Source organism: Mixophyes fleayi, chromosome 1 (assembly GCF_038048845.1).
Source record: "Mixophyes fleayi isolate aMixFle1 chromosome 1, aMixFle1.hap1, whole genome shotgun sequence".
Taxonomy (NCBI): Eukaryota; Metazoa; Chordata; class Amphibia; order Anura; family Limnodynastidae; genus Mixophyes; species Mixophyes fleayi.
In genome coordinates this window covers 412,466,585-412,493,415 of record NC_134402.1, presented here as the reverse complement: position 1 = coordinate 412,493,415, position 26,831 = coordinate 412,466,585, and the positions used below count along the sequence as shown (strand labels likewise).

Here is a 26,831-nt window from a genome sequence, read left to right as displayed (position 1 = left end):
GGTGCTGATGTTTGTAAGAGTGGTGTTATAAAACTAATGCTACATGAAGGAATAATGTGTATTGTCAGAAAAGACCCTAAATCAAAGTCTTGATTGAGACCTGCTATTGTTAATGTTTTTACTTAATAAATCCATTGTGCCTCTATTCTTGATATTGCCTCCAGATAGTCACCCCTTCAGTTTTTTTTCTTACATGTTGGATGCTGTGAACCTCTCGCCCCTATGATCTTTTGCATGTTCTTTAAGGAAATTGTTAGAAATGCTATGTGGTGCTATTTTTGTAATATTGTTCATGTGTTGCGCAATCCTTAATTTGAGTTTTCTTTTTGTGCGTCTCGCATACTGGAGGCTACAAGGACACTACAGCATGTAGACCACTCCTTCTGTGTAGCAAGTGAGGTGATCAGGGCAGGTGCTAGGGTCCTTGGCGCCCTAGGCACACTTTCACATCCGCGCCCCCCCCCCCATGGCACACTTTCACATCCGTGCCCCCCCATGGCACACTCTCACATCCGCGCCCCCCCCCCCCCAGGCACACTTTCACATCCGCGCCCCCCCCCCCCCCCAGGCACACTTTCACATCCGCGCCCCTCCCCCCCAGGCACACTTTCACAATCTGCGCCCCCCCCCCCCTCCCCACGTCTTTCCTTACCTTTTACTTGCCGCCATAAAGCTGCTCCTCTCTGCTCCATCTCCTCCCCTCCACTCACTGACACTGTCGGCCCGTGATGATGATGTCACGCCCGACAGTCAGTGAGTGGAGGGGAGGAGATGGAGCAGAGAGGTGGCGGTGGTGATCTATAGCCCCTTCCCCCCCCTTCTCCCTGTGGATTTATCGGAAGCTGTGCGGCGGCCGTGGAAGGTATGGTCAGCGGTCGCCGCACAGTTTTAAAGTAATTTTTATTCTGTGGAGCCCTCCAGAGCCCGGTGCCCTAGTCAACTGCCTAACCTTGCCTAATGGGAGCGCCGGGCCTGGATGTGATTTTTAATTTGAACTTTTTTCATTTTATTTATCACTGTGATAGTTTTGCTTGTGGTGCTGGTATTGTTCCTACATCCAATTTGAGCAAATAATGGTAACCTATTTCTTGGTTCTGGAGTTTAGGCTTCTGTGGCATGGGATGAAGCTGCTGGTGAAAATGTTACTTAAATGTCATGCTTTTTTTTAATAGATAATCTTGGTCTGCTGTGGGAGGATGGTTCTAATCCCCTCATCCATGTTCAGTACATGCTAATGTTTTTTTAAAATGGTTAAAATTAATTAATTCTTGTCTTTGTAGGTGAGGATTTTTTTTAAAGTATTTATTTTTTCATTTATTTATGTAACTTTAAAGGGCTTTTGAGACTGTTTCTTTGTTGTAATTTTCTTGAAATGTTTGTGTTTATATAGTCATTCTAACTGGCCACCTGGGATGTTGTTAATGCATTACGGAAGGTGGTTGCTTGTGGCCAATAAGAAATTATTACAGTTGACCACCTTCCCATGAGTTCTGGTTTTCACAGTTTCGTCATGAATATAAATTTCAAGAGCCCATAATGTTACTTGTTCCCTACTGGTAGTGAAATGAATTCAAGGTCAAGGTGGTTTCAATTGATGTGATTCAAAAACTATTTTGTTTATTCTTGCTGGTCACACCGGATAAAAATACATTGTCTATGTACCGGTGCCAACAGGTGATCTTCTCTAGAAATGTGTTGTTGGTCCATATAATGTCATCTTCACATTTTGAGACACAGATGTTGGCGATAATAGCTGGGTGCAAAATGTGTGCCCATAGCTGTGCCTCTTATTTGATCATAAAAGTCTCCCTCATACCAAAAACAAATGTGTTGTAAGATGTATTCTATGCTATCCATTAAGAAGTTAATTTTGTTCATTTTCCAAGTTCATTTGAGTCTACAGATAATGCGTGTGATAATGCACATCCATTTGCATGGTGCATACACCTATAGAGAGACTTGACACCACAAGACCAGAGTGTATGAATCCTTTTACTTAATCTGTTTCAAAATAGGGTAAGAAGCTTTTTTCACATTATAAATCCAGACACCTTCTGTTTTACGGGCTTAGATATATATTCAATATAATATCCTTGCACATTCAAACCACCAGTGTGGGCTACATTACCTGTCAAAATATTGGGCTATTTGACCCCATATTTATTAGGTATGTATACACTAAAGTAAAAACTTCTCCCCATGCGGTTGAATGGAAGGGCACACCCAAAAGACATTGAAGAGGTCTGCCACCTGATTGCATTAGCACCAGCACTACTTGTATTGTGGAGGCCAGATAGTATCTAACCTATCGGGCGTAAGGTACAACCGGTTTAGAAGTTTGACATCTATTGTCATGTGGTTAATGCATGCTGACATGCAATATGAGGTGGTGTAGATGGTTTCTCATTGTTGTGGGGTAAAGGTCAAGTGGATGTCTGACTCCCAACAGTGCTGGGTAGAGGCTTTAGGGGAGGGGACTAGGGAATGGAGGTATTGATACCAGAATGTTATTCCCCCATGTTGCAGCATTTTGTCATCCTATGCATGAGTTGGGCCAGTGGGAGGGACAGTGAGTAAGATGTCCTAGATGTCTTCGTAACAAATGCAAATGTTTATACCATTCAATGTGGGGAAAACTGTACCGGTCCTGGAGGAGGGTGAATGGGAGAAGAAGGTCCTGGGTGAACAAGTCCTTAAGGGAAGTCAGCCCTCTAGTGTGCAAATTGGAAAGATTCAAATCCGGTATAAGGTGGGATAGAGCTTGGAGAGAGAAGTTATGGGTGGGGAACCAGATCTGCAAAGCATCCCAAATTGGGGTGGAGTCTACAGGCAGATGGGGGCAGGCAGTCTTGGTGGTCCAAAGGAGATCTGGCAGTGGGTAATCAGGGCTTGAATCATGTTCCAAGTCCACCCAGGCTTTAGAGGTAGGAGGAAGTGCCCAGTCCGATAGGTAGGTCAGTATACAGGCCTCCTGGTACTTCAGCAAATTAGGAAGCATTGAGCCCCCTTTTATTTTGGGAAGGGCCATGCATTTGTGGGTGAGAAGAAGACATTTCTGTTTACGGATATAAGACATAAGGGTGCTTAACAGCTGCTATATGACCCAGCCAGGAGACCTTGTGGCTGTTCCAGTTCTTGGTCACTATAGAAAGTTGTAGGAATATCATGGAGAAATTAATTTCACAGATATTAGCAAGGGTAAGGGATACATGGATGGCTAAATACGACAGGGAATCCTCCTGTACCTATACAAAGGAAAATTTATTTTGCAAACAGGACAGGGATAGCGGGGGGCTATTAAAAGGGAAAGCCTCAGATTTGGTGACGTTCAATTTGTAGTAGGAAGATGCACTACGCCGGTCCAAGATTTTCCGCTGGGCGGACAATGAGGTCTTTGGGCTGGTGACAAACAAAAACACATCAGCAAATATTGTGTGGTTACAAATGGAGAGCGATACCCGGAAAGTCTGGCATGGCTATAAGTGTATGGGCTAGGGGCTCGGTGGCTAAAACGAACATGAGGAGGGAGAAGAGACATAGGGCTGTACCGTTGGGAAAGATGAGAATAGGAAACAGTTACTGAAAACCCTTGCTGATGGACCATGATACACGAGCTAGTATAGAGTGTAGGATACTACCCTGGATGCCAAACTTGAGCAAGACTTCCTTCATATAAAGCCAGTGTAGCCTATCAAAGGATTATTCAGCGTCCAGAGAGAGCAGAACTAGCTCTTCCCAGGACCCAGCCAGGAGGTTGACCACATTCAGGATGCGGCGTGCATTATCTGACGCTTGGCGGCACAGTATGAAACCTACCTGGTCAGCATGGTTTAGTTTCGGGAGCAGGTGATTCAGATGTTAATTTATGTTTGGTGAAAATCTTGGTATTAAGTAAGGATATGGACATGGACCTGTAGATTTTACAGTCTGAATGGTAATTACCTGGTTTTAGAAGCGTGATAATTTGTGCCTCCAGCATTTCAGCCTGGAAAACTGCCACCGCTCATAACAACATTATGCAAGGTAGTTCTGGTAAAAAAAAAAAAAAAAAAAAAAAAAAAAGTGGTATAAAAGGCAACAATATATCCATCTGAACCAGGGGCCATGTCTTTTGGGAGGCGTTTGATTATCTTTTGCACCTTCTGTTGTCCAGGTAATATTGAGAGACTCCAAGTCCATATTATCTAAGGAAGGGAACTTCAAGTGTCGGAGGAATGCAGAAATTTAGTTGGTTGTGGGGTGTCTGCATCATTCTTCAAGTTGTATAGGCCTGTATAATATTTTGGAAAAGGGATTTGCAATCTCTGCAGGGTTATAGGTTTTATTGCCGTTGGAGTCATGGAGGACCTTAATCCTATTTCTAGCCTGTTTGCACCTAAGTTTGCGTGCCAGAAGCCAGCTGGCTCTATTTCTTGTAAAGTAAAATTTTTGATGTAGTTTGGCGAGGGCCGATTTCATGAAGGAGATAAAGAGATGGTTAAGCTGTCTTGCGTATCTCATTTAATTCTTTTTGAGTGACGTCTCTGGTTCTGTATCTCCAGTTGCGCTGGTTGGGATTCAAAGTTGTGTTGGTGGAAAAGATATTGATTCTTTATTTGGGAGCCTATTTGTATGGCTTTGCCCGGAGAACGCCTTCAAAGCGCACCAGTGTTTAGAAACAGAGGTGTCCTCTGGGTTATTGGTTTGGATGTATAGTGACAGAGCTTCTGAGAGAGCAACCCTGGGTTCCAGGAATCAAAGGAGGTAAGCTGGTATGTGCCAGGGCCTCAGAGGGGACCCGGGTGAGGTGCAGGTTCCAAGACCATTTCAGCGGGCCTTGGTTGGACAGGAGGGATGGTGAGAATTTGGATGGAGCTAGCGTGCTGTAGGGTCCACTTGTCAGACAGGATTAAATCAATCATGGAGTATGTGTTGTAGACCATAGAATGGTAGGTGTATTCCCACGCACCCGGGGAGCGGACCCTCCAGACATCATATAGGTTGTGCTGCGCTAACCGTTTGCGGAATGCGAGAGAGGGATCCAGAGTAGAGTCAGAGGTCCGTGTCCTGGTGGCATGTGACTTATCCAGCTCGGTGTCTAATACCAAATTAAGGTCCCTTAGCATGATCAAGTGGCCCTTTTTTCCTTGTAGACTTTCTTGCACAGTAGATTAGGAAGTGGGCCTGACGGGAATTAAGGGTGTACATGGAGTCCATCACTAACTTGTCCTCTAGGAGGCCAACTAATATCAGGAAATGATTGGACTTGTCTTCCAACTGTGCCTGAAGTTGAAATTGGGCACAAGCGCTAAACAAAATGGTAACCCCATTAGCGAAATTGCCCACAGGAAAACAGTAGTCCCTGAGAAGGAGTGGGGCAGAGAGGAAAAGTGGGTTTCCTGTAGGGCCACCACATCTGCTCTGCGCTTGTGGAAGATGTTGAGGGCTAGCCTATGTTTATGGGGAGACTTAAGACCCTTAACATTCAAGGAGTAGAGCCTGGCCATTGGCTAAGGAACTGGAGGAGGCAGATTGATGTCTCTGCTGATAGAGAACTGGAGCTTAGTGTGTGAGCCACTAGAGGGAGGGCAGTGGAGGGGAAGGACGAAAGAATTAGAAACGGGAATAAAGAACTAACCCGAGTATCTGGTTCAGAGCATTTGCGGGAACAGTGTGGCAAAGTAGAGAATATGTGGGAGTGGCGAGGATGCGGGCCACCGCCCATGCTACACCCATAGTAAACAAACAGTTGACACAGATACATCCAGGGCTAACACAAAAAAGATGGCACAGCAGATTAACAATAAAACATTAAAAAAAAGCTTACAAAATATAGTAACGTCTAAGATAGCAAGAGGCAGCAACGTGCCAATAGTTTGCTGCTCCGCAAGAGAAATGAACCCACTCGTGGGTGAGCATGGCTCGTTAAAGTCACTGCAAGGAGGGCTATCACTTAGGCAGTTGTGATAAGGATGGCGAGCCAGCAAGATCTGGTGTATCAAGTTGTAAACAGAAGGAAAAACAGTATACTCATCCAGTTGAAGTCAAGAACAGGAGGAAGACTCTCAGGTGAGCACAAGAGTTCAGTCCCTTTGAACAAGCGTTCACTCCGTACGGAGTGGGGCTTGTGCTTGTTAGGTCCATAAGACTGAGGTAGCTACCACTCCTCTAAGAGTTTGGAGCTCTCCTCGAGTGGTGAAAAAACATAAGTAAAGTGATAAATCAGTATTTTAATTAGGGAGCGTAGCTTTTTTTTTGTTAATTGAAATTAGAATGCTTGATATAGTTTTAAAAAATAGGTGATTTTCAGTTTACTGCAACAAATATTATTTTGTGTGTATGGTTTAAAGACTTATTAACTAATCATGTGGTTACCATATGATTAATAGGCACAGAGCATTGGAAGAGTTATATTGGCCGTACATGCCACTATATTTGGAACAATATTGGGCCATATAAATCATTCATTATTGGACTTGTTGGTAAATGCAATGGGGAGATGACTGCAAATGGACTGTCTATGCAGAGGCAATCCAGCTTATCGGCGCTGAACAGCTGGATTGTGTCCATTTTGGCCATATGTGTGCATTCAAATTGGACTTTGATACTGCATTTGGCACTCAGGCAGCACAGCGGTATTGTGCTGTGTGTGGCTGGAATTAGTCAGGACACCAAAGTCATTGCCACTAGTAAATGTTCAATGCAGTTTAAGGGTTTGATTTTATTGTTTTTTGTGTGGGAGAATAGATTTGATGCAGATGCAAAAGCAAAATGAACTAACTTTTGTAAACTTCAATAGTCAAAACAAATAATATTGGATATGTACATCAAACCACAACACATGCAAAAAAAAAAAGTGTGGGGCATTGTGCTGTAGAAAAGAATTGGACTGTATGCTGGTAAAACACGGGTGGAACAATATCAGTCACTTAATCAAGTAAAAAATGCCTCCTGCCTACCGAAGCAGGGGACTGGTACTGAAACACAAAGCTGTTTAATCACCAACCTTTAGTAGCTGCAACCCCCACGTAAAGACTTCTAGTCTGTAGAAGTGGGCTTCATCAACAGTTGAGTAGGTCATATGAGTACTGTGTTAACAAAGACTAGAGATAGTGTGTGTGTGTCGGAGAGCATGTGGTTATAAAGCTTTGGCCGTGAAGGAATCTGAGCAAGAAGTAGATATGGTATACAGAAAGTGTTTTGAAGCAATAAGAGTAAAGATAAGCAAAAATGTGATGGAAGAGCTCGGAGACCCACAGAGAGGGCCTTATGAGTTGAAGTCGTGCTCCAGACTTAAGTGTAATTTAAGACCAGCACTCTCTCATTATTTGCCCTTCCTTGAAAACATCTAAAAGGACTGACAGAGTGGAGCTATTTGTGCTTTCCCAACTCTGGGGAAAATAGATGAGTGCTTTTAAGACCACTTTTTCAGAAGCATAGTTCATCTAGGTGACCCGATAGTGCTGAATTACAGTTAGCCAAAAGCATAAGTTGAAATTTGTTGAAAAGTTGACTTTTGTACTGGTTTAAAATTAAGGCTCAAAAAATAAAAAGGAACTGGAGAGTATTTAAGAATATCCTGAATAGTCAGTAAATTACAAAAACACCAAAAGGTTCATTTAATGTAGGATGTTTATTATGGGGAATTTTGAGGATATTGATCTGGGAGTTGGTAATGAAGGAAGTAGAGAGGAAGGATTCTTGGCAAGAATTGCTGCTAAGAAATAGGAGGTGCAATGAAAAGATTGTTGAATCAGCGTGCCTTGGGAGAGTACTAGATATTGTACAGATGAAACTATCCTTTTGGCCTGACATATAACTTACAGTGGCATGAAGTGTTTTAAAATAGAATGCTGATTGCAAACAGCAGGTGGCATTTATGTAATACTGCACTACGCATGGGTGGCTTCTGTATGGCAGCCATTGTGAGCTCTGTAAAATTTAAAAATTAGTCTTTGTACAACTGTATGTGTGTGTGTGTGCATATATATATATATATATATATATATATATATATATATATATATATATATATATATATATATATATATATATATATATATTACTGCATAGGGTCCCCTGCTATAGTGTGATCCGGTTCCTGGCTGGTCAGTGCAGATCTGCTGCTTATATATTAAGAGAAGTCACACAAACTACAAACTCTCATTCACAGTTGCTAGCAACAGAATGCTGAAAAGTACTGGGGCTCATTAGCTGCTTGCTGTTGGCTGGAGGTTAAAAGAAGTTCTGTTCCATCATTCAGTGCCAGCTGGCACTAGGTTCTGTCAAACAGTCATCATATAAGGTCATGAATCACAATATGTAGCATATAACCAATGGTAAAGGGAGAACAAAGCCTATATGAGAGACACTGCCGATATATTGAACAAACTGAGAAAGATCTCTTGGAGTGATTACTGCTTTTAGTGACAGCAGGCGTAAGTTTTCTGTACACTATCATTGATCACAAAATGGCGATTAAGGCGGTTAACATGGCCCCTACAAATAAGGAATGTACTGAGATTTTACAGTCCTTCCTCTTGAAGGGTATTACGTTTATTTTGGGTAATATTTTGAGGAAAACTTCTACATGCAAGAAGTTGGCACAGCCATAGGGACCAGGTTCACCCCCATCTATGCTAACGGATGTATATTGTAAAAGTATTACTTACTTCAGTATATGTGACTTTTTCTGTCTATGAGAAATGTTATTCCAGATTCGGAGGTGTAAAGCTGAGAGAGAAAAAGAAGACCACGTCTTCAGTTGGGACTTTTCATAGTGGTTGTATGCTACATTTTGTGATTTATGACTTTATATGACTCCGTTTGACAGAACCAAGTTCCAGCTACCAAACCTCTTTCTAGTATTGTGTTATCTGTGGATTAGTGGTAATCCTAATTGTTACGGTAGGGCTGCTGGGATTTTATTGGGGCTCTCTGGAAACTATTTATTTTAATTTAGTGACCGCTATCCATAGTGAGCAGGTAGATAATTGTCGAGATTTTTTCTGGATTATTTTTTTTCAATTTGTACTACGAGGGACCAAAGAAAGATTTTATTTTAAAGTGGTGAATAAAGTTTTGGGGAGTATTTTGTTCAGTTAAAATTTTTATATTTAAATTTGTCTGTTATTTATCATTACTCTACTGTTATAGTGCAAACCAGCCAGCTCTGTCTATTACTGGTTAAAGATTTGCGGATGGGACAATTATACTTTTGTCATGACTGCAGTTTGTAAGTTGAAGACAATGTTTAAAACAGGCTCTTTGCTACTAAGGTAACAGTGGTTGTTTGGTTTGTTATTATTTATTACATAGAGGGGAGATGGCTGAAATTGGTTGATGCCTCTGTCCCACTTAAGATGATGTAAAGTGCTAGTAGTAATGATAGGTAATGAATGTTTTAGATGCTATGTGCAAAAATGCTCACAGTTTAGGAAGTGAGCCTTGAACTGATATCTTTCATGACAAGGGATAGTTCAGATCTTGTAGTCTGTACAATATCCAAGTCATAGTACAGTAACCAACAATAACCTAATCTGAGGAGCATAAAAATATATAAATGAATGAGTCGGGTGGTATACATTCAATAATAAAGTAGTACTTGCAGGATTATTAAACAAGCTTTTTAATCAATCACTACTGGCAGGTTTAATTCCAGATGATTGGAGAATGGCAAATATAGGTCCACCACAAATAGCTGACCATCTATGGCTTAGAGGAGAGGAGGGCAGAGATGTTATGGTAGAAACTTTGAAATACCTTTTTATATATTAATTTAGAGTTCAGAATACTGGTATATTTACACATAAGAGGATTTCTAGAACAAGGGTGGACACTTTGAAATTGCAGGGGAAAAGACTAAAAAAAACAAAATAATTTTTTTTTTTTTACAGAAAGGGTGAAAAATCAGAGAAATAGTCTCCCACTGATTGTGGTGGGGACAAACAGTAACGTAATTAAAAATAAAAAATAAAAAAAAATCATAGGGCAAACATATTGCTATTGTTAAAAGTTAGAAAATAATAAAAAAAAATCCCCAAAGAACAAAAAAAAGCCAAGTCCCCTGGGCCGAACACACACACACACATAAAGGGCAGAATGTGGTATAAAGAATGGGTAACTGTGCTTGTATATTGCATACCAACCAACATTTATACTTGCAGAACTGGGACAACTAAGTCCTGCCTTTAATCCACTCGAACCCAGCCTGACCCGATCACTTTCCTGTAATCCCTGTTAATAAGTCGGGAGGTATGTATAATGTGTGGGACTATTTGGTCATTTATTCTGGTACAATCTATGTGTATAGGAAGAAATTTTGATATACATTGCTTCCTCTAAATTGTACCCTATTGTACCGGCAGGTAAATAAATTACACTCTGTACCTAATAAAGTGGTCACTGAGTGTACTGGTTTATTAGCTGTACATGCTCATTACTGCAAATATCTAACCACCTAGTCATGTGGCAGTAACTCAATGCATTAAAGCATGCAGACATGGTCAAGAAGCTCAGTTGTTCAGACCAAACAGAATGGGGAATAAATGTAATCTAAGAGCAGAGCCGTAACTAGGCAGGTGCGGGCGGTGCCGTCGCCCAGGGCGCAAGCCCAAGGGGGCGCAGCAGCCGCCCGCTACCTGCTTATGTGCCCTGACTCAATGACAACCACATATAGCCAGCTATATCGCCAGCTTCCCACACACACAAAAACTCATTACCGGCATTAGAAAGCAGGAAGTTTCGCATTTGGAACGCAAGTTTGTGTTCCAAATGCCAAGTTTCCTGCACATGAACCGTAGCTCCAAATTCCACCTTCCACACAGGATACCTGCGCTGGGATGGGAGACCGCACAGGATATAAATTAAATACAGGAGACATGCAGCATGAGATTTCTACTGTGCCCTGCAGAAAATAAATAATACCAGCTCCTATGATAATGAAGAAACGAGGTACAGAAGAAATTGCAAACTAAAGGACTGCAAGATTTCTTTGCCGAAAGGCAGATATCACAAAAAGGGGCAGATTCCTGCAGAGGGTGACAGCCGTACTCTCATGATTCTGACTCTGAAGAGTCATCTCTGCCAGATTTAATCACCCAAGTAAATCTAGCAGCATCGGACACAAGAGAATTAAAAAAGCTGTCACTGAATTGCAGACAAGTTTTGCTGGATTGTAATTTACGTTTTAGTCACCAGTTGACAACATGTGGCTTTCTTCGGATAGGGTCCAACATTCGTTATGGTTCCAAACATACAAGCACCCCAACACCTTAATGTTCTTCTAGTCTAAAGATGCAATATCCTAAGGCAACTGAGATAAAGCACCAATCTCCATTTAGGACCACAATCTCCAATGTTATTAGGACCTAGTCTCTTTAATTCTACAGAGAAGAGCTAAAGTTACCTCAATTCATAGGGAGTATAATATAATCCATAAATTGGTATTTCCTTTTATCTGAAATGGAACTAAATCTACTGTACTAAATATATATATATATATATATATATATATATATATATATATATATATATATATATATATATATATATATATATATATATATTCATACATTTGGCTTATCATGCAATTGCAAATGTGTAACAGAATTATTTCAGTAAAGTGCCAACCACACCCCCAAATTAGGTTGGCCACACCCATTCAGCAAATGTCACTCCCACTTAGATGTGGGGCGCCGGTGCCCTGTCTCGCCCAGGGCACTAAAATGTCTAGTTACGGCACTGTCTAAGAGACTTTGACTGTTGAATGATTGTTGATGCCCGATAGGGTGGTTTGAATATCTCAAACTGCTGATCTCCTGGGATTGTCATGTGCAGCAGGCTCTAGAGACTACAGAGAATGGTGCGTAAAACAAAAATCATCCAGTGAGTGGCATTTAAATTCAAAGAATGCAGGCTTTTGAGAGGGCAAAAGGGCAACCTACCCATTACTAGAAAGCAGTACTTAATAAAGTGACCACTGAGTGTGTTAGGATTAATATTTATATAATTACTGTGTGTGTTTTTGTAAATTTAAGCTGTAAAAAATAAATAAAATGAAAATAGAGTATAGAAGACTGGAAACTATAATATGACAGCTGGTGAAATGTTTGTTGCCGCAGTGTTTAGAAGCAGCTTGTAAGACTTGCTCTATAATAGAAATATATTTAACAGATGCTTGGACAGTGTCCTGAATTAACTGCTGCTTGCAGGTCATGGGCCTAGGACAACAGTGAAAATAAGAATTCTATGAAAAATGGCTGTTAATAGCGACTCAGGGAAGTTCAGTGACAAACCAAAAATATCAGTTTGGTAGCTTTACAGTGACGATGCTGGTAATGAAGGAAGGTGGATGGCAATACATACAGGAAACCAGGCCTACTCTACTCCCAAAAGACTGGATCGAGATGGCCCAAAATACCACAGTCCCTTAGCATAGGTAAACGATCAAACTGTGCACATATGCAAAAGTGAAATTTCAAGAATAACAGGGTAGGAGCTACAGAAAGTACATAAAAGAACAAATATTAGAAATTATATGCCATCAGATAATTATATTAAAGTAGTTACATAAGGAGTAACTATGGTAAAGTACTTCTTTGGTTTAGAAGAAGCTATAAAAATGTCAAGGTGGCGGCATTGCTACTCCGTGGTCTTCCAGATGGTATGTACAGCTTGTGGTCACACTTGATGCACAACTAGACATAAGATTCTGATTAGAATATTTTAAAGCAATACCAATGAAAAACAGAGAGCACAAGAAATGACAATGTACCCAGAGCAGAATCAGCATTAATTACATAAGATTGGGTTAAAAACTATAGACAGCAGTATAATGTTAGGAAAGCTAGAATGAATCGCCTGAAAATAGCAATTGATCAACAGAAAGTGCTCTATAAAGGAAGATGGCACTTTAAGCATTGAACCTGTCTTTCAACAACCGTGTAACACAAGTCATCTGGTTAACAATAAAAATGTCTTCTCTCACCTTAACCAGATGAAGACTTACCATAGCAAAGGACTGTATAGGACTCCAGATGGAACAGGGAATGGTTACCATTCCTGGCCAGTCTCCCCGACACTTAGGATAAATATTCCAATAAGGAATGTACTTTTATGTATCTAGGCTTGAAGGTAATCTAGTTTTGGTGAAGTAACTCACAAAGAAGGCAATGTTGTGTCTACAGATGCTCAGGCTCAGTTTTCTGAAATCCGAGCCCACCCGAACTTAGGGGATCCGAGTAGACTCGCTACTTTCGCGCGTCCTCTCATCTGAATCGAGGCAAAAAGTAATTGTTGCGTTGTCTGATCTTGCGGGTTTTGGATTCCATAAGTACCTCCCTCCCCAGGAGATCCAGCGCCATTGACAAGAACACTGCTATCCCTGTTTCTGTGGGAGCACTCACCATTCTACCATTCTCCAGTGACATTGCTCACATAGAAGCAGGGGTAGCAGTGTTCTTGTCATTTGGCAAAAATTGACTGTAAATAATGTGAAGTAGGTATACATTTCGCAGGATGACAGATACAACGTGAAGATAATGGGAATGGATGCACAAGTAGTAAAGCTGGGTACACACTACAGAAATTTCGACCAACTTTGTATGCCGAGCGATTTTGCATCCGACCGATGGTCCGATCGCTCGGTCCATGGACTGCATACACACTGGCCTTGTTTAGGACGAGAAAGGGAAGAGCGGACCTTCCATTAGCGACTTTTTACAGCCATGTTGTCGTGAGTAATGACTGTAATTTCGTACTCACTGTTGTGGATCGGTCGGAAGTTTATACACACTACACAGCGGAAACGAGATTGTAACGAAAATATTAAACGGTACGACCAACCAAATGAGGCGACAATTGTCCATTTGGGCAGACTTTCGACCATCGTGTCCCTGTACACACTGACCCGACTTTTGAACGAGCGGTCATATGTCGGCTGTTTGAGCCGATTATTGGGCGAAAACAGTGTAGTGTGTACCCAGCTTAAGTAAAGTATGCTGTATGCTTCACCCCAAGTTGTGGGTATAACGCAATCATGACAGGCAGTTTTTTCCAAAGTAATTTACAGATACAATACTTCCTATGTACTGTGAGGAACCCCTCCAGCCGGCACAACACAACCCGGAGTCTACTTTGCCAGTCAGGTGTTCACTGGAGCCCCTGATGGTGGGGACAGGCTGGGCTGCAGACTGACAGAGGGTCGTGAAGTTTGTACCGGCTGGGGAGAACCCAGGTAAGCGGAGTGAAGTCCAAGCAGAGGTCAAGGGCCGGCAGCAGGTAGCAATTCCAATTAACAAGCCGAGGTCAAGGGTCACGAGCAGACCGGAAGGTCGGTAAATGGGCCAGAGGTCAGGGTCACGAGATACACAAGCAAAGTCCAAATCCAGGCAAAGGGTCATACACGGGTAATCAGCAGAAAGTCCAACAGGCAGGAACAAGGCACAGAGCAGGTCAGCAGACTGGCAACAGAAGCTATAACCGGCAATCAGGCAGCAGACCTCATTGCCTTAAATACAGACACAGACCAATCAGGAGTTTATACACTCCTGCAGGCTAATTACTAGACGGAGCAGGGCCAATCAGGGCTTGACCCTGAAATACACAGTTGCACGCGAATGCCTGTAAATTCAGCCCTCCTCATTAAATCAGCCCACAGGCTGCCTGTTGCGCGCATGCGCCCGGCTACCAGCACCGCCGGGACGCAGCGCTGCTGTAGAGGCGTCCGGCCGTTGCCCTGGTGACGGCCGGGCAGGAAGGGGAAATGACGTCCCGGTCGTCAAGGTGACGGCCGGGACGCCAGTAGAAGACAGAAGCGAGCCGCGGCGGCTGTGAGTACCGCCGCGGCTTGTGACATGTACACTGTAATTAAAACATCCTGAGCTTATTAAAATATTTGGATGCAAAGCCTATGTACATGTTCCAAGTGAAAAGCATAAAGACTGAGAAACTTATGCAAAGGAAGGACATCTGGTAATCTACTGTGAGAGGCGAAAAGGATACAACAACCAAAAAAGTAACATTTAGCTGTAGCATAGAAAGTGGAAAAGTTTTAAAAGTAGTTCAGCTTTAGCAACTTGCTAATTTTTCATGCATTTCTGATTGAGTCAAATGATGCTTTTCAAAGAAGAAAAGAGAGAGAAGTGTCATCCTCTATCCTTAAAAGATCCACAAGGCAGGACGAGAGTATTCTAGCCAAGCTTCTATCTTACCTACATAATTGAAACAGCACCACAACCCAAGGCACTGGCAGTGTCATAGAAGGTGATGTGCAGACTACCTCTCCACTAGAAGTAGAAGTGGTTTAAAGCTGCTGATAAAGAGCTAAAATCTCTCCACCAGCTACACACCTGGGGAAATAAGAACGAAGATGCTACTTGCCACATATTCATATACGTGTATATATAGCACCAACTCCTGTAGAGTACGTGTGTTGTAATTTTAGAACCGAGGGATGGATTAAGCCTGAGGGAGATTAAAAGCTGAAGTTTGTGTACATAAATATTAACTAACCAAGGAGGTGGTGATGACTATGTACCGGTAACGGTAAGGGTAAGATCAAGGGAAAGACTATATAAGGACAAGGAGGAGTCATTTCATTCTCTTGGGATCCTGACATCCCTCCCACCCATTCCCAACTGCTGGATTCAGTGTTATCATTGCCTGGGTTATAGTTCTGACCCGAGGATGTGTGCTTGCAGGTAGACTGGTTCTGGTAATTAGTACGGGTCTGTTGGTTTAGCCCCAGAGGTAATGATAGGCCACATGGCGCGTGGGCCGAGGTATGGTCCAGGTTTGCTGTTCTAGCCCTGGAGGTAATGTTGGGCCACACGGTGCACAGGCCAGATATGGTACAAGTATGCTGGCCTAGCCCCGGAGGTAATGGGCCACGTAGTGCGCAAGTCGTAGTAATCGTGCGCAGGTCAAGTATGGTATTGGTATGCTTGTCTAACCTCAAAGGTAATGGGTCACTTGATGCGCCGGCCAAGGTATGGTACAGGTGTGCTGTTCTAGCCCCGGAGGTATGTAGAACCATCTGGTGCATGAGATCTCTGCCGGGACTGGAGTCCAAGAGGCTTGAGCTATTTTTGGTGTAACAGAAGAACACTGTACAGGTGTTAAGCATAGTTGGTAAAATGCGCATAGATGCTAGTGAGACGTTTACAACCCATTCACTTCAGAGTCTTCTTAGGTTCAGTGCAAGTACACATCCCCTTTGGGCTGGCTTGCGGTACATTGCGATTAGCCCAGAAGAATTTGGTTCCAGAATGCCTGGGGATTTGTGTCACAGTTTAAGGATGCCCTGCAACAGTGCGCTTAAGTAAAATGCCAGATAATACGGATGTTCAGAGGATGGGTGACTCGTAATGGGACATCCTGATTAGTATTGATCAGTAGCCAAAGCTGAGTAGTGTTCTCCCTCCACCATATCAGTGCAAGGTTAATTAAATAAATACAGTTAATTGCAACAAGTCAGTGTGGTGTCTTTTATTAGATAGCATAAGTGCTAAGGTTAAGTTAAAGATTTATGGTTGTTACCTTGGAGTTAGTAAGAAGGTGGGAGATGTTTGTTAGCAAGTTACAAGTTGGTTGTTATTTAAGCCCCCCCCTCCCTGTTTGATCACTTTCTCCCCCCCCCCCCCCTATGTTTGGTCGCTCTCTCCCATCTCCCCTCTGCCTCATCGCTCCTCTCCCTTCTCCAATCTCTATTCTCTGCTTGATTGCTCTTCCTTCCTTTCCCTCTCTCCTCTCCCTTCTCCCCCCTTGCCTCTCTCCTCTCCACCCTCTGCCTGGTTGCTTCTGAGAAGATGAGAGGGATAGAAAGTGTTGGAATTAATGTTTGTCAGGTAGTTATTTTGAGCATCTAGATTTGCTGATGAGTTTTATTAGGGTCTGGTAGGGAGTTCCATGGTTGAGGATTGACCAAGGAAGAATCTGGATTTTGGACCTTACCAGTCAGTCTGTATTAGAAGGATGTGTCATTAACAAATGTCTGTTACTTGTCTGGAAGCCTGGGATACCTCCAGAAAAGTTTTCTGATCTCCAGTTTAAAACTATAAAATTGAGGGGTGATTATATATTTTCTTGGGTAAGAGTTAGGACCACCTTATTAGCAGAAACATCTTGAAAGTGGTGGATGACTTGCAAATGTATACAACAAACACCTCTGCTTTATTATTATTATTTTACAGGCAAAAGTTTTTCATCTGAATTTTTTCTGCCGGCAGGCAGCTTTTATTTTTGCTCTTGTAGTGCCTTGTTGGCACACTTTGCAGGGTATAAATTGATTTTAACAATTTGGCTTTTTATTTTTAACACATATCTGGCATGTCGTCTTGACCATTATGCCAATTCTACTCTCCGAATGGTGGAAAGCCACTAACAATATTGCTATTGCATACACGAAGGCTTTTTGGCCACTTAACAATTACAGTTTATACGTTAAGTTTCCTTTCAGCTAAGATCATCACGAATCAGCGAAGGCTCTTTGTGGTCACACTTTCTTGTGTTGTGTGGGTATGAACATTTCCTTCAGAATACAAACAGAAGGCATTATGCTATATTCAATGCTCAAACCATCATACAATATTGGTTAATTGTGCAGTTGTGTCTGTATGGCAAGAGCAGATAAATCTTTGGTTTTGGCATCATACAAACCATGCAGAGACAATTCTATGCAGAAACAGAGACGATATTTCACATTTATTTGCAATTTAGTTTAAATGACCACTAAACCCCCCAAGTATATTTCTTAAGCTATAAAGCATGAAGGTACTATACTTAGAGTCAATTGTCAAAACGCTCAGACAGCCAGCAGCTGTGCTACTGTGACATCACTAACCAAGCCTGGGGTGAAAGAACGTGATTTATATACTTGATATACACCAATCAGCCATAACATTAAAACCACTTTCAAGTGAAGGGAATAACATTGATTACCCTGTTAAAATGCCACCTGTCAGTTCTTGAAGTTGAAGTGTTGAAAGCATCAGAAATGTGCAAGTGTAAGGATCTGAGCGACTTTGACAAGGGTCAAATTGTTTTTAGACGACTGGGTGAGAACATCTCCAAAACGGTAGGTCTTATGAGGCGTTTCCAGTATGCTGAGCTACTTTTGGCGTCACAACGGCAACCTATACAATATTTTAATATTTTTAATGTTGTGGCTCATTGGTGTGTATACAAGACATGCACTATATGGACAAAAGTATTCGCATGCTTGACCATTGCGCCAGCAGGGACTGTAGTGACATTGTATTCAAATACCTATACTTCAATATGGAGTTGGTCCCCCTTTTGCAGTGATAACAGCTTCCACTCTTCTTGGAAGACTTTCCACAAGATGTTGGAGTGTTTCTGTGGGAATTTGTGCTCATTCATTATGTAGAGCAGCGGTAGCCAACCTGTGGCTCAAGAGCCTCACGCAGCTCTTTGGGCTCTAAATGTGGCTCCTGGCCGGGAGCATCACAGAAGTATAGTGTTCCAGGCGGCGGCAGGGGCAGATTGGAAAACATTCATTTGCTTGACTGACTAAGAGGAGCTGTGTCTTGTGACCCTCCTTTGCCAAATGCAGGGAGGTCAGACAATCAAATCATGGAAGAAGGGGGGACAGTGTAATGTGCTCTTCCTCTTTCCTCTGCATGGACAATTAAGGGGCATGTGAGATCTGCTGGCATGTGAAGAGGCTAATAGGCATGTAAGGAGATATGATGGCCTTTGGGGAGATCTGATGGAATGTGTGGATGTCTGTTAGCATGGGGAGGTTTGATTGGCATGTAAGGACCATGTGAGGAGGTCTGATGGCATTTAGGGGGGCTTGTGGGGAGGTTGTTAGGCATGTTAGGGGAATGTGGGGAGGTCTAATGGCATGTAAAGTGCATGTGGTGAATTCTGGTTGCAGATGGGGAGGTCTGATTTGCTTGTGGAGAGGTATAATGGCATGTGGGGAGGTCAGATGAGCGTGTAAGGGGCATGTGCTGAGGTCTGATGGGCATATAAGGGGCAACTGGAAAGGTCTGATGGCCATGTGGGGGTGTCTGATGGCATGCAAGGGGCATGTGTGCTAGTCTGAAAGAATGTATGAGGAATGTGGGGAGAGCTGATGGCATGTGGACACACTGAGGTAAGAGCTGTACAGTGCAGAGCTGTGTTGATTTGATGAATATTCTGAACATTTTGGATATTTTTAATTTTTTTGCTTAGCAAGATACTGTAAATTTGCTGTATTTTCAATGCATGTACATGTTTATACTGTGTATATGTGCATACACACATAAAATGTAAAGTTGGCTCTTTGCAGTACCTATAGATATATTTTGGCTCTTGGTCTCTGACTGGTTGGACGCCCCTGATCTAGACTTAATAGAGGCTATTACTGTAGCAGTGTTTTAAAAATGTACCTAAACTTTGCTTATATTGTTTTCAATATTAAATATTAAGTCATTGGATTAAAATAATAAACTTTTTATTTTAAATAATTCTAATACCATATTAGGATGTTACAAACTTAATTTATAGTCAATCAGTTTTTTTTACCTGTTATGTGGAATTGAATGTTTTAAAATTATATTGAGCGATCAGGAATCTACATCTATCTCTGTGCTCAGGGTAGCCGTAACACTAGCGGTACTCGGATATGGTCACACGTCCATTCAAAAAATAATATTGTCTTTAATAAATAACTTTCTTTGTTGCAGTTATCATAATTTATTTGACTTTAGCAAGAAACCACTTTAAGTCAATGTCCTCAGTAATGAAATCAGGTGGCCGGGTGGTTTTCTTTCATAACCATTACAGCTGGCATAGCAGTTAAGTTTTTGCCTTGCATTTTGATGTTCTAATAAGTTGTTTCCATTAACTTCCAAGGATTGTCTTTTATTCTGAAAAAAATAAGAAATTCAAAAAGATTCTGGAGATGAATAGCGGTTTTGTCTTGTAGGCCGATACTTGCTACCCGCTGGTTCTTTATCACAGACATGGCAAGCCTCTACAGAAACCTCTAATCTTGTGCGAATGCGGAGCCAGGCCCAAGGGCAGTCTGCCCCCTCTCTGACAGCCAGCTTGGTGAGTAGTTTTTGTTTCTCTCTTTTTTAGTTTATGCAATGCATTATATTTATAAAACTGTACTGGCCTTAATACACATTAGAAGAGTTAGAAAAGTTTTTTTTTAAAAAAAACCAAAACAAAACAAAAAAACTTGAGCTAAATATTTATTTTGTATCTTTGTTTCCCTGGGAAGGGTTCTAATCTCCCATGTTGTTAAAGGCATCACAACAAATTCTCATCCTCATCAATTAGTTTTATTTATTACAGATTTTTCTGATGAGAAATACATTGAGCGATACCTCTCATTTTCTAATATAGCAAGATACATTATGTATGTATTTATAAGTGACCCTTCTGCTCCACGGGAGGTTTCTGTCCTCCCTGAGCTCGCCTTAGGGCACCTGCGTTACGGTTTGACAGGTGTACCGCCACAGTCACACTCCCCACCTGCCACTGTCCTTGGACCGGGTTCTTCGTTGTCTGTTTGGTTACAGACAAAGGCAGTTTTGCTATCAGTGTAAAAGAAAATAAAACCTTTATTGACATGAATAAACAGTCCTATTATGTAGATATTGGCACTTGTTAATTATATGGGTGCAGCGAATGACATTGAGGCTGAACTGTGCAGGATTTTATCTTGTTGTCTCCGCTAGAGAGCAGCGGAGGACACCCATGTTTTTTTCCCCGCAGACACGCTGGGTCTCCTCGCTTACTGACAAAGCAGATGTAACTGAATCCCTAGTATGATAGGTGGAGAGCATAACAAGATAATATACAATTGTGTGAAAAATAAATACATTTTCAACTGTATATCACAACTTTTAAGGCCATAAAGCGCCATTACATAAGACTCCCACGCATTTGAATATTCTTCTTTATCTGATCTGTAATTTGCTAGTGTGCATATGTAAGGAAGGATGAGCGCGTCTTCGTTCCATCTTCTAATCTATTTAGACTTGTGCAAATGTCCCTAATGCAGAGTAGCATTTCTAAAATGAAGTTTGGCATCTTGTTACTTACTCACTTTAGGGAGAGAGGCTTTTGCATTTAGTAAGAAAGATTACACAGAAGCACTGCAAAAAAAAAGTCTACTAGAGTATGAACATTTCCAATCACTTTAAATTTTGGGTAATGGCAACACACAGGAAATGTGGCTTTAGCCTTTAATATTTAATTTCTGTTTAAAACATATATGTTCTTCTGAAATAGTAGCAATATAATTATGGAAGTTTGTTTCTTCTTGCATTTTAAAACTCATTTATATTGTTTTTGCGTACTGCTGTTGTGGTTTCCCAGACCATATTTGCCCAATATACACATTACTTTTTTCTTTTAATGTGTTGCATTTTCTTTGTCTCGGAACATTAGGATTACTACTGTATTTTCAAAATTGAAAAGTCCAGTTATTGGACCCCATGGCAAAATGTTTGCAGCTCTGAAAACCCCCTTGGGGACACTCCAGAATCGTTCCTCCGCAGTTGCCCCTAATTGATGATGTCTTTCCCTCATACTTCCATGAGAACATTGACGTAGATTGCTGATGCTTCACATGGAAAAGGGGCTAAGTCTTTATCCTTATAGTATCTGCCAAATGTGCCCCCCAAACCGTCCCTTTTTACAGTTACTTACTCCTCCTCTAGCCACAGTTGACTAAATATTGGGTAACTGTTATATGTAAGCTCCCACAAGCAGTGCCCTTTGTGCCCTCTCGCTCACATCTGTGCCTCCTTCGTCCACCTTCTATGTATTAGTTCTGCTGTTATGTGCGACTTTGTACTTTGTGTGACTTGTAACTCCGACCGCCCAGGCTGTGGGAAGGATTGGGGCACCCTACAAATAAACAATGAAATGTGACAATAAGCATAATGGAAGACTGGTTTGTTAATTAGATCAGGAGCTACACCTCTGTTGAAGCACCAACTTTCAATGTACTTTCTGTATTTCATTTAATGAAGTGTTTCCTATATTTTGGTTCCTGTAAGAAGAGTTGAAAGACCTTTTTATTATTAGAATCCCTATCCTGGGAATGAGGCTGGTGGTTATCGCAGCAATAAAAAAAATAAAAAATCTATCGCTGCAATTTACCAAAAATAACTTGAGCTATACTTACCAGGCCCAGAGTAAGGGTTAATTTGCCATTCCACCAGGCCATTCTTTGTAAATATGTCAAGCTCACGTTTAAAAAAAAAAAAAAAAAAAAAAACAATGATATTTTTTATACATTTAAACAAATGCTTTATTCAGAGAATAAATCTTAAAATGATTTTGATGTGTTATCACCATCCCGATATGGCGATAACACATACTGTAAGCAGTACAGATTGCACTACTTGTTATAGTCTTCGCCATGCAAAGTCAAGTGGAAAAGCTCGCCAGCAAAACTTGCCTCCAACAAGGCTATCACCGGAGATACAGTGCTCTTGTGGCGGTACACCTATGGGTTTTCACCTTCTGATAGACCTGGAATAGGGCGCTCTTATAGGACTTTTATAAGGTTAAGGCTGGTTTTTGTCTGGCAGTAAATAAGAAGATTCTGTGATGTTTGCCTAGACTCTCTCAGAATGTCCAGGAGACTCCTGAATCTCTGGTAGATCTCCCAGACACGAGGGAGAGCAGGCCTTTCTCCTGGGTTACAGGACGGGGGGACTCACTCGATGGCGTGACTCATAGCATTTCACCGTGGGGGGTGGGACCAAAACACAGTTTTCTGTGCAATGACCTTTTCAGTTTTTTTTTTTTTGTTTTTGTTTTTTTTAAAGTAGGTAAGTATGTTGGGGATAGATGCTAGTCTCATTCTCCTACTTACCTAGATATCCCAGTACTCTCCACTTGTTTTGAAACTTAGATTCAGCACTTCTTAAAATACTATTTAAGCATGGCTTTCTTGCAATGATTATATAATCACGAAAATTGACGTCTGGAAATTAGAGAATAGCGGACCATGCTTGGACTTGTAGTGCTACAAGAGCCACAGAACTCCCTTGTTTCTTATCTATAAAAGGGCTACCTTACTATTCTGTGATATTTGTGAGCTGATCATATATATTTATGTAAAGTTTAACAGCTAGTTTGCTAAAGATTCTTATTTTCCTGCCCTTTATAAATTAGAATATATCTCTCCATGCAATTTCATTCTGATGTGTACACCAAGGTATATTTTACCTTTTTTATCTCATTTAGAGATTGTGAGGATAGTATTTGTGTACTTATTCAGGGATTAACATAGTTACACTCGTTTCATGAGCGCTGCTTCAATAATTCTCTGCAGCATATAGCAATAACCACTGCGTTCCATCACAAAAATGCCTTTTATCTGTGGAAAACGAGTTTACAGTTCCTTGGTTGAAGAAATACACCTCATTATTTTGCATCCTAGCACGATGTGCTGATTATTCAGAGTGTGAATCATTGCACATTCATCAGATGATACAAATGTTAAGGAGAAACCTTTTAAACAATGCATAACATTATTTTTTTTAAACACTTCCACGGTGAATGTCTCCCTTGTCACAGCAAGAGATGAGTGGCGTAATGTGCTTCGCACCTGACCATTTTGCAGGTTGATGCATTACAATGCAGATGACCTTTTGGCCAAAATTCTTTAACCTTTTCTGTTGTAGGGGAGAAGAAACCCAAGGAATTAAATGGAGCATGGATATTTTCTGAGCGGATGGAGTGAATTTTAATAATAACCCTGTCATTAAAGCTGCACTATTATCTAGTAAAAGGTGGTCGTGCAGGCCGCCCCCACACCTAATTGGCTCCCGGGAGGCTGCTACATACATGTGATTTTCTGTTTCTCTTATTCAGGTTGAAATGGTCGAGGGGTGTGTGAGCAGGAGGACCAATCGCAAAGAGTTTGTGGCTTTCGGTTCACCATGCCCAGGGCTGCCAAGAGGAATTCAGGGCCCCGGTACAACACTTTCATGAGGCCCCCCTTATAGTTGAGCGTTCTAAAAAATGTTCGCTCAGCGACGGCACAAAATATGGTGTAGGGGTGGTCATACTATTGGGGCGTGGATATACATCATTGGGGCGTGGCTAGCAGGTAAAAAGTGCTAGGCCACCTTCTTACAGAAAAAAACCCTGCATTGTTGTGTACATCATTGACACAAGGGTGCAGTGCCCCCGCTTGCTGGAGCATGACATATGTCCCAGCACTCCTGACTTTCAGGACATCTAGCACCATATTGTAGTATATAAAGAATGCAGTGTGTACATAAACAGTTCACAGTCTTGGCCTGCACCTTACATTGGGTAGAACAATCACCAAAAATGGGGATTGTCCCACTAGAATTACAACATTTCACACACTCTCCTGCTCTCTCCTACCTGTTATTCTCACTTCAACCACCTGTGGCTGCTGCTTTCTTTAGTTGCGGCTTGTCTGGATCCTGGAATATTGGGGGCCCTATTTGGGGATAAAAATGGCTACATTTAGAAAATTACAACCAACCCTGATGTTAAGTCAATGGCACCCACAAGTAATAATTAGGCCTTCCTCCAGCCCCAAAATTAAAATAGGTTTATTTATTAAATGGGAATACTATTTCCCTCCCTGCAAACAGCTCCAGCAATAAATGAATAGTAGTTACATTTCATAAATATACGTATTCCCGCAACCATCGCTGCCATTAAATAATTCAGTCACATTTAGTAAATAGACCTTATTCTCCCCAAACTCACCCCCACATTCAATAGCCCCCAAACCTCTCCATCTTAAATTAATAGTCCCCACTATTAAATTGCCTCACCATCACCCTACAAACAAAATAGCACCCATTAATTAGCCACCACCTACCTCACACACACTACATTGCCACAAGCCCCCTGTGCCATCACACACACATTACTGTGCCCCTTCATCACAACTACACTGTGCCCACTTATGATCACACTGCGACCTCAATTCTGCTTCCCCCCCTTCTTTATCACACTGTGCCTCTCTCTCCCCCCTTCTTTATCACTCTCTGCCTCTCTCCCCCTCCCTTCTTTATCACACTGTCTCTTTCTGCTTTCCTCCCCATGCCTCTCTGTTCCTTTACTTACCTTTTGTTAGCTTCTTTGTTCTTTTCTGTCTTCTCTTCTCTTCTTACTTGCTGGGTCCTCTCTGCGGCGCTCCTCACTGAATGTCGGGCGTGACTTGATGACGTCATGCCTGACATTCAGTTTGCTAGTTTTTTTTCTAACTATCCAGCTCCCCACCACCAACGTACGGTCTTTAGTCATTTAGTGGATATTCTGTTCGGCATACATGAGAACCTGCTCTATCTGGACATAGATGAAGATAGAGAAACAATAAGGGGGAAAAAAAAGAGAAGGGGAAAATAATAATGTAAATGGAGGCTACAATAGTACTTCAAATAACCATTGCTTTTAGCCATATTGGGGAGAGATGCATTAGAACTGCCTCATCTAAGTATAATTTTAACACCTAGCATAGTATGTTGAGTAGCTAAACATTTTACAGTGTACTTTAAAAAGAACAATGAAATCGTGAAAATACATCAACCCATGACCTGTTTTAGAGCATACGCATAAATTACTGAATGAACAACAAAAGCTAGCATACATTGCCCGAGAAGTCTAATTCAAAGGAGGAGCACTGGCTGGACCAACGAAGAAACTCAAGGGGCCTTAGATGATCTTCCCACATGTCTCCATTCTGACAACCGTTTTTGAGGCTCCTCGAAAAACTGGAGGTATGATCTGTCTGAGACCACCAATCCAAGGGTCCAAGCCCTTGCTCAGGTGACTGGATCACAAATAAGTGGTCATTGCGTGGAGCTAGGAGCTTAGTTGGACAACCTCAGTAGTAGAATGTGCATGCTCGCTACCACACTTTCTAGCTGTTCCCTATTTGTTTAAAAGATGTGCATTCTCAGCAGCACATCAGTGGGGCAATCAGCTTGAATTGATTGAAAACTAGCGATCCTATGTGTTCTGTCAATAATTTAGTCAGTCACTGAAGAGAATCAATTTTCAATATAAATCTTGTACATTACAGATTTAGTCAAGAATGAACCTTACTTTAATGTGCCTGTAGCAATCTTCCAAATCTGCTAGGTTTTCTGGGTGGCTTGGATAATTTCTTCCAGACTCTCATGGCCATTACGAAGGTCATTATGAAAAGCATCAAAGTTGCTCAATTCATTTTGTAAATGGTCCGTTCCTGTGCTTAATTCCTTAGTCTGATTCTTTTAATGAGGCACTGATATCGGATTTAATGTTCTCTCTTAGGTAGGAGAGATGTGTGTACATTGTTTGCTGGGTTAGTGTGGCCTGCTGTAGACTTTTCATAAAACCACTGGCAGGGAGTGAGGAGGTTCTTGAATTAGAAGGTTCCCTTTTGTTTTATAAACGGCCAGTTTGGTACCTTTTTTCTTTTTAAACATCGGAATTTTTCTAGGAGATCTTCCTATAACTGATAAATACCCTTTGCAAAAATCTTTCTGTTGAAGACTTTCATGTACAGTCTCTCAGCTGGAGCAGTCTGAGAAACTGTTCAATCTAGCTGGCTCTTGAGGCGAGGGTCACCTGATATTGAATAGAATCTTCCCATGGACATGATGATAGAAACCTCCCATGTACATGATGGCAGAATAAAGTGGGGGGATTGTGCTGTGAAGGAGCATGCTGTTCCAAAGCATGCCTCTGCTCTTTCTTTAAATGATAACACTACACTTTTTTCAGTCCCTTAAGTCCACTGCCAAGGGCTTATCCTTAACTCCTACCTCTCCTTCAAACATCATATATCCAAGATCTTTCTCACCATGAAAGCCACAAAATTCTTATTCACTCCCTTG

General features: G+C 41.6%; 1 protein-coding gene across 6 annotated transcripts in view; it reads left to right on the top strand.

Annotated features, from left to right (window-relative positions):
- The window catches only part of MAST4 (microtubule associated serine/threonine kinase family member 4), a 592,623-nt gene that overhangs the window by 308,577 nt on the left and 257,215 nt on the right, over positions 1-26,831 (top strand). For all 6 annotated transcript variants that reach the window (XM_075182588.1, XM_075182552.1, XM_075182596.1 and 3 more), the window contains exon 3: positions 19,919-20,043. In XM_075182588.1, the coding sequence (XP_075038689.1) occupies positions 19,919-20,043 (125 nt within the window). The remainder of the gene's footprint in view (positions 1-19,918; positions 20,044-26,831) is intronic.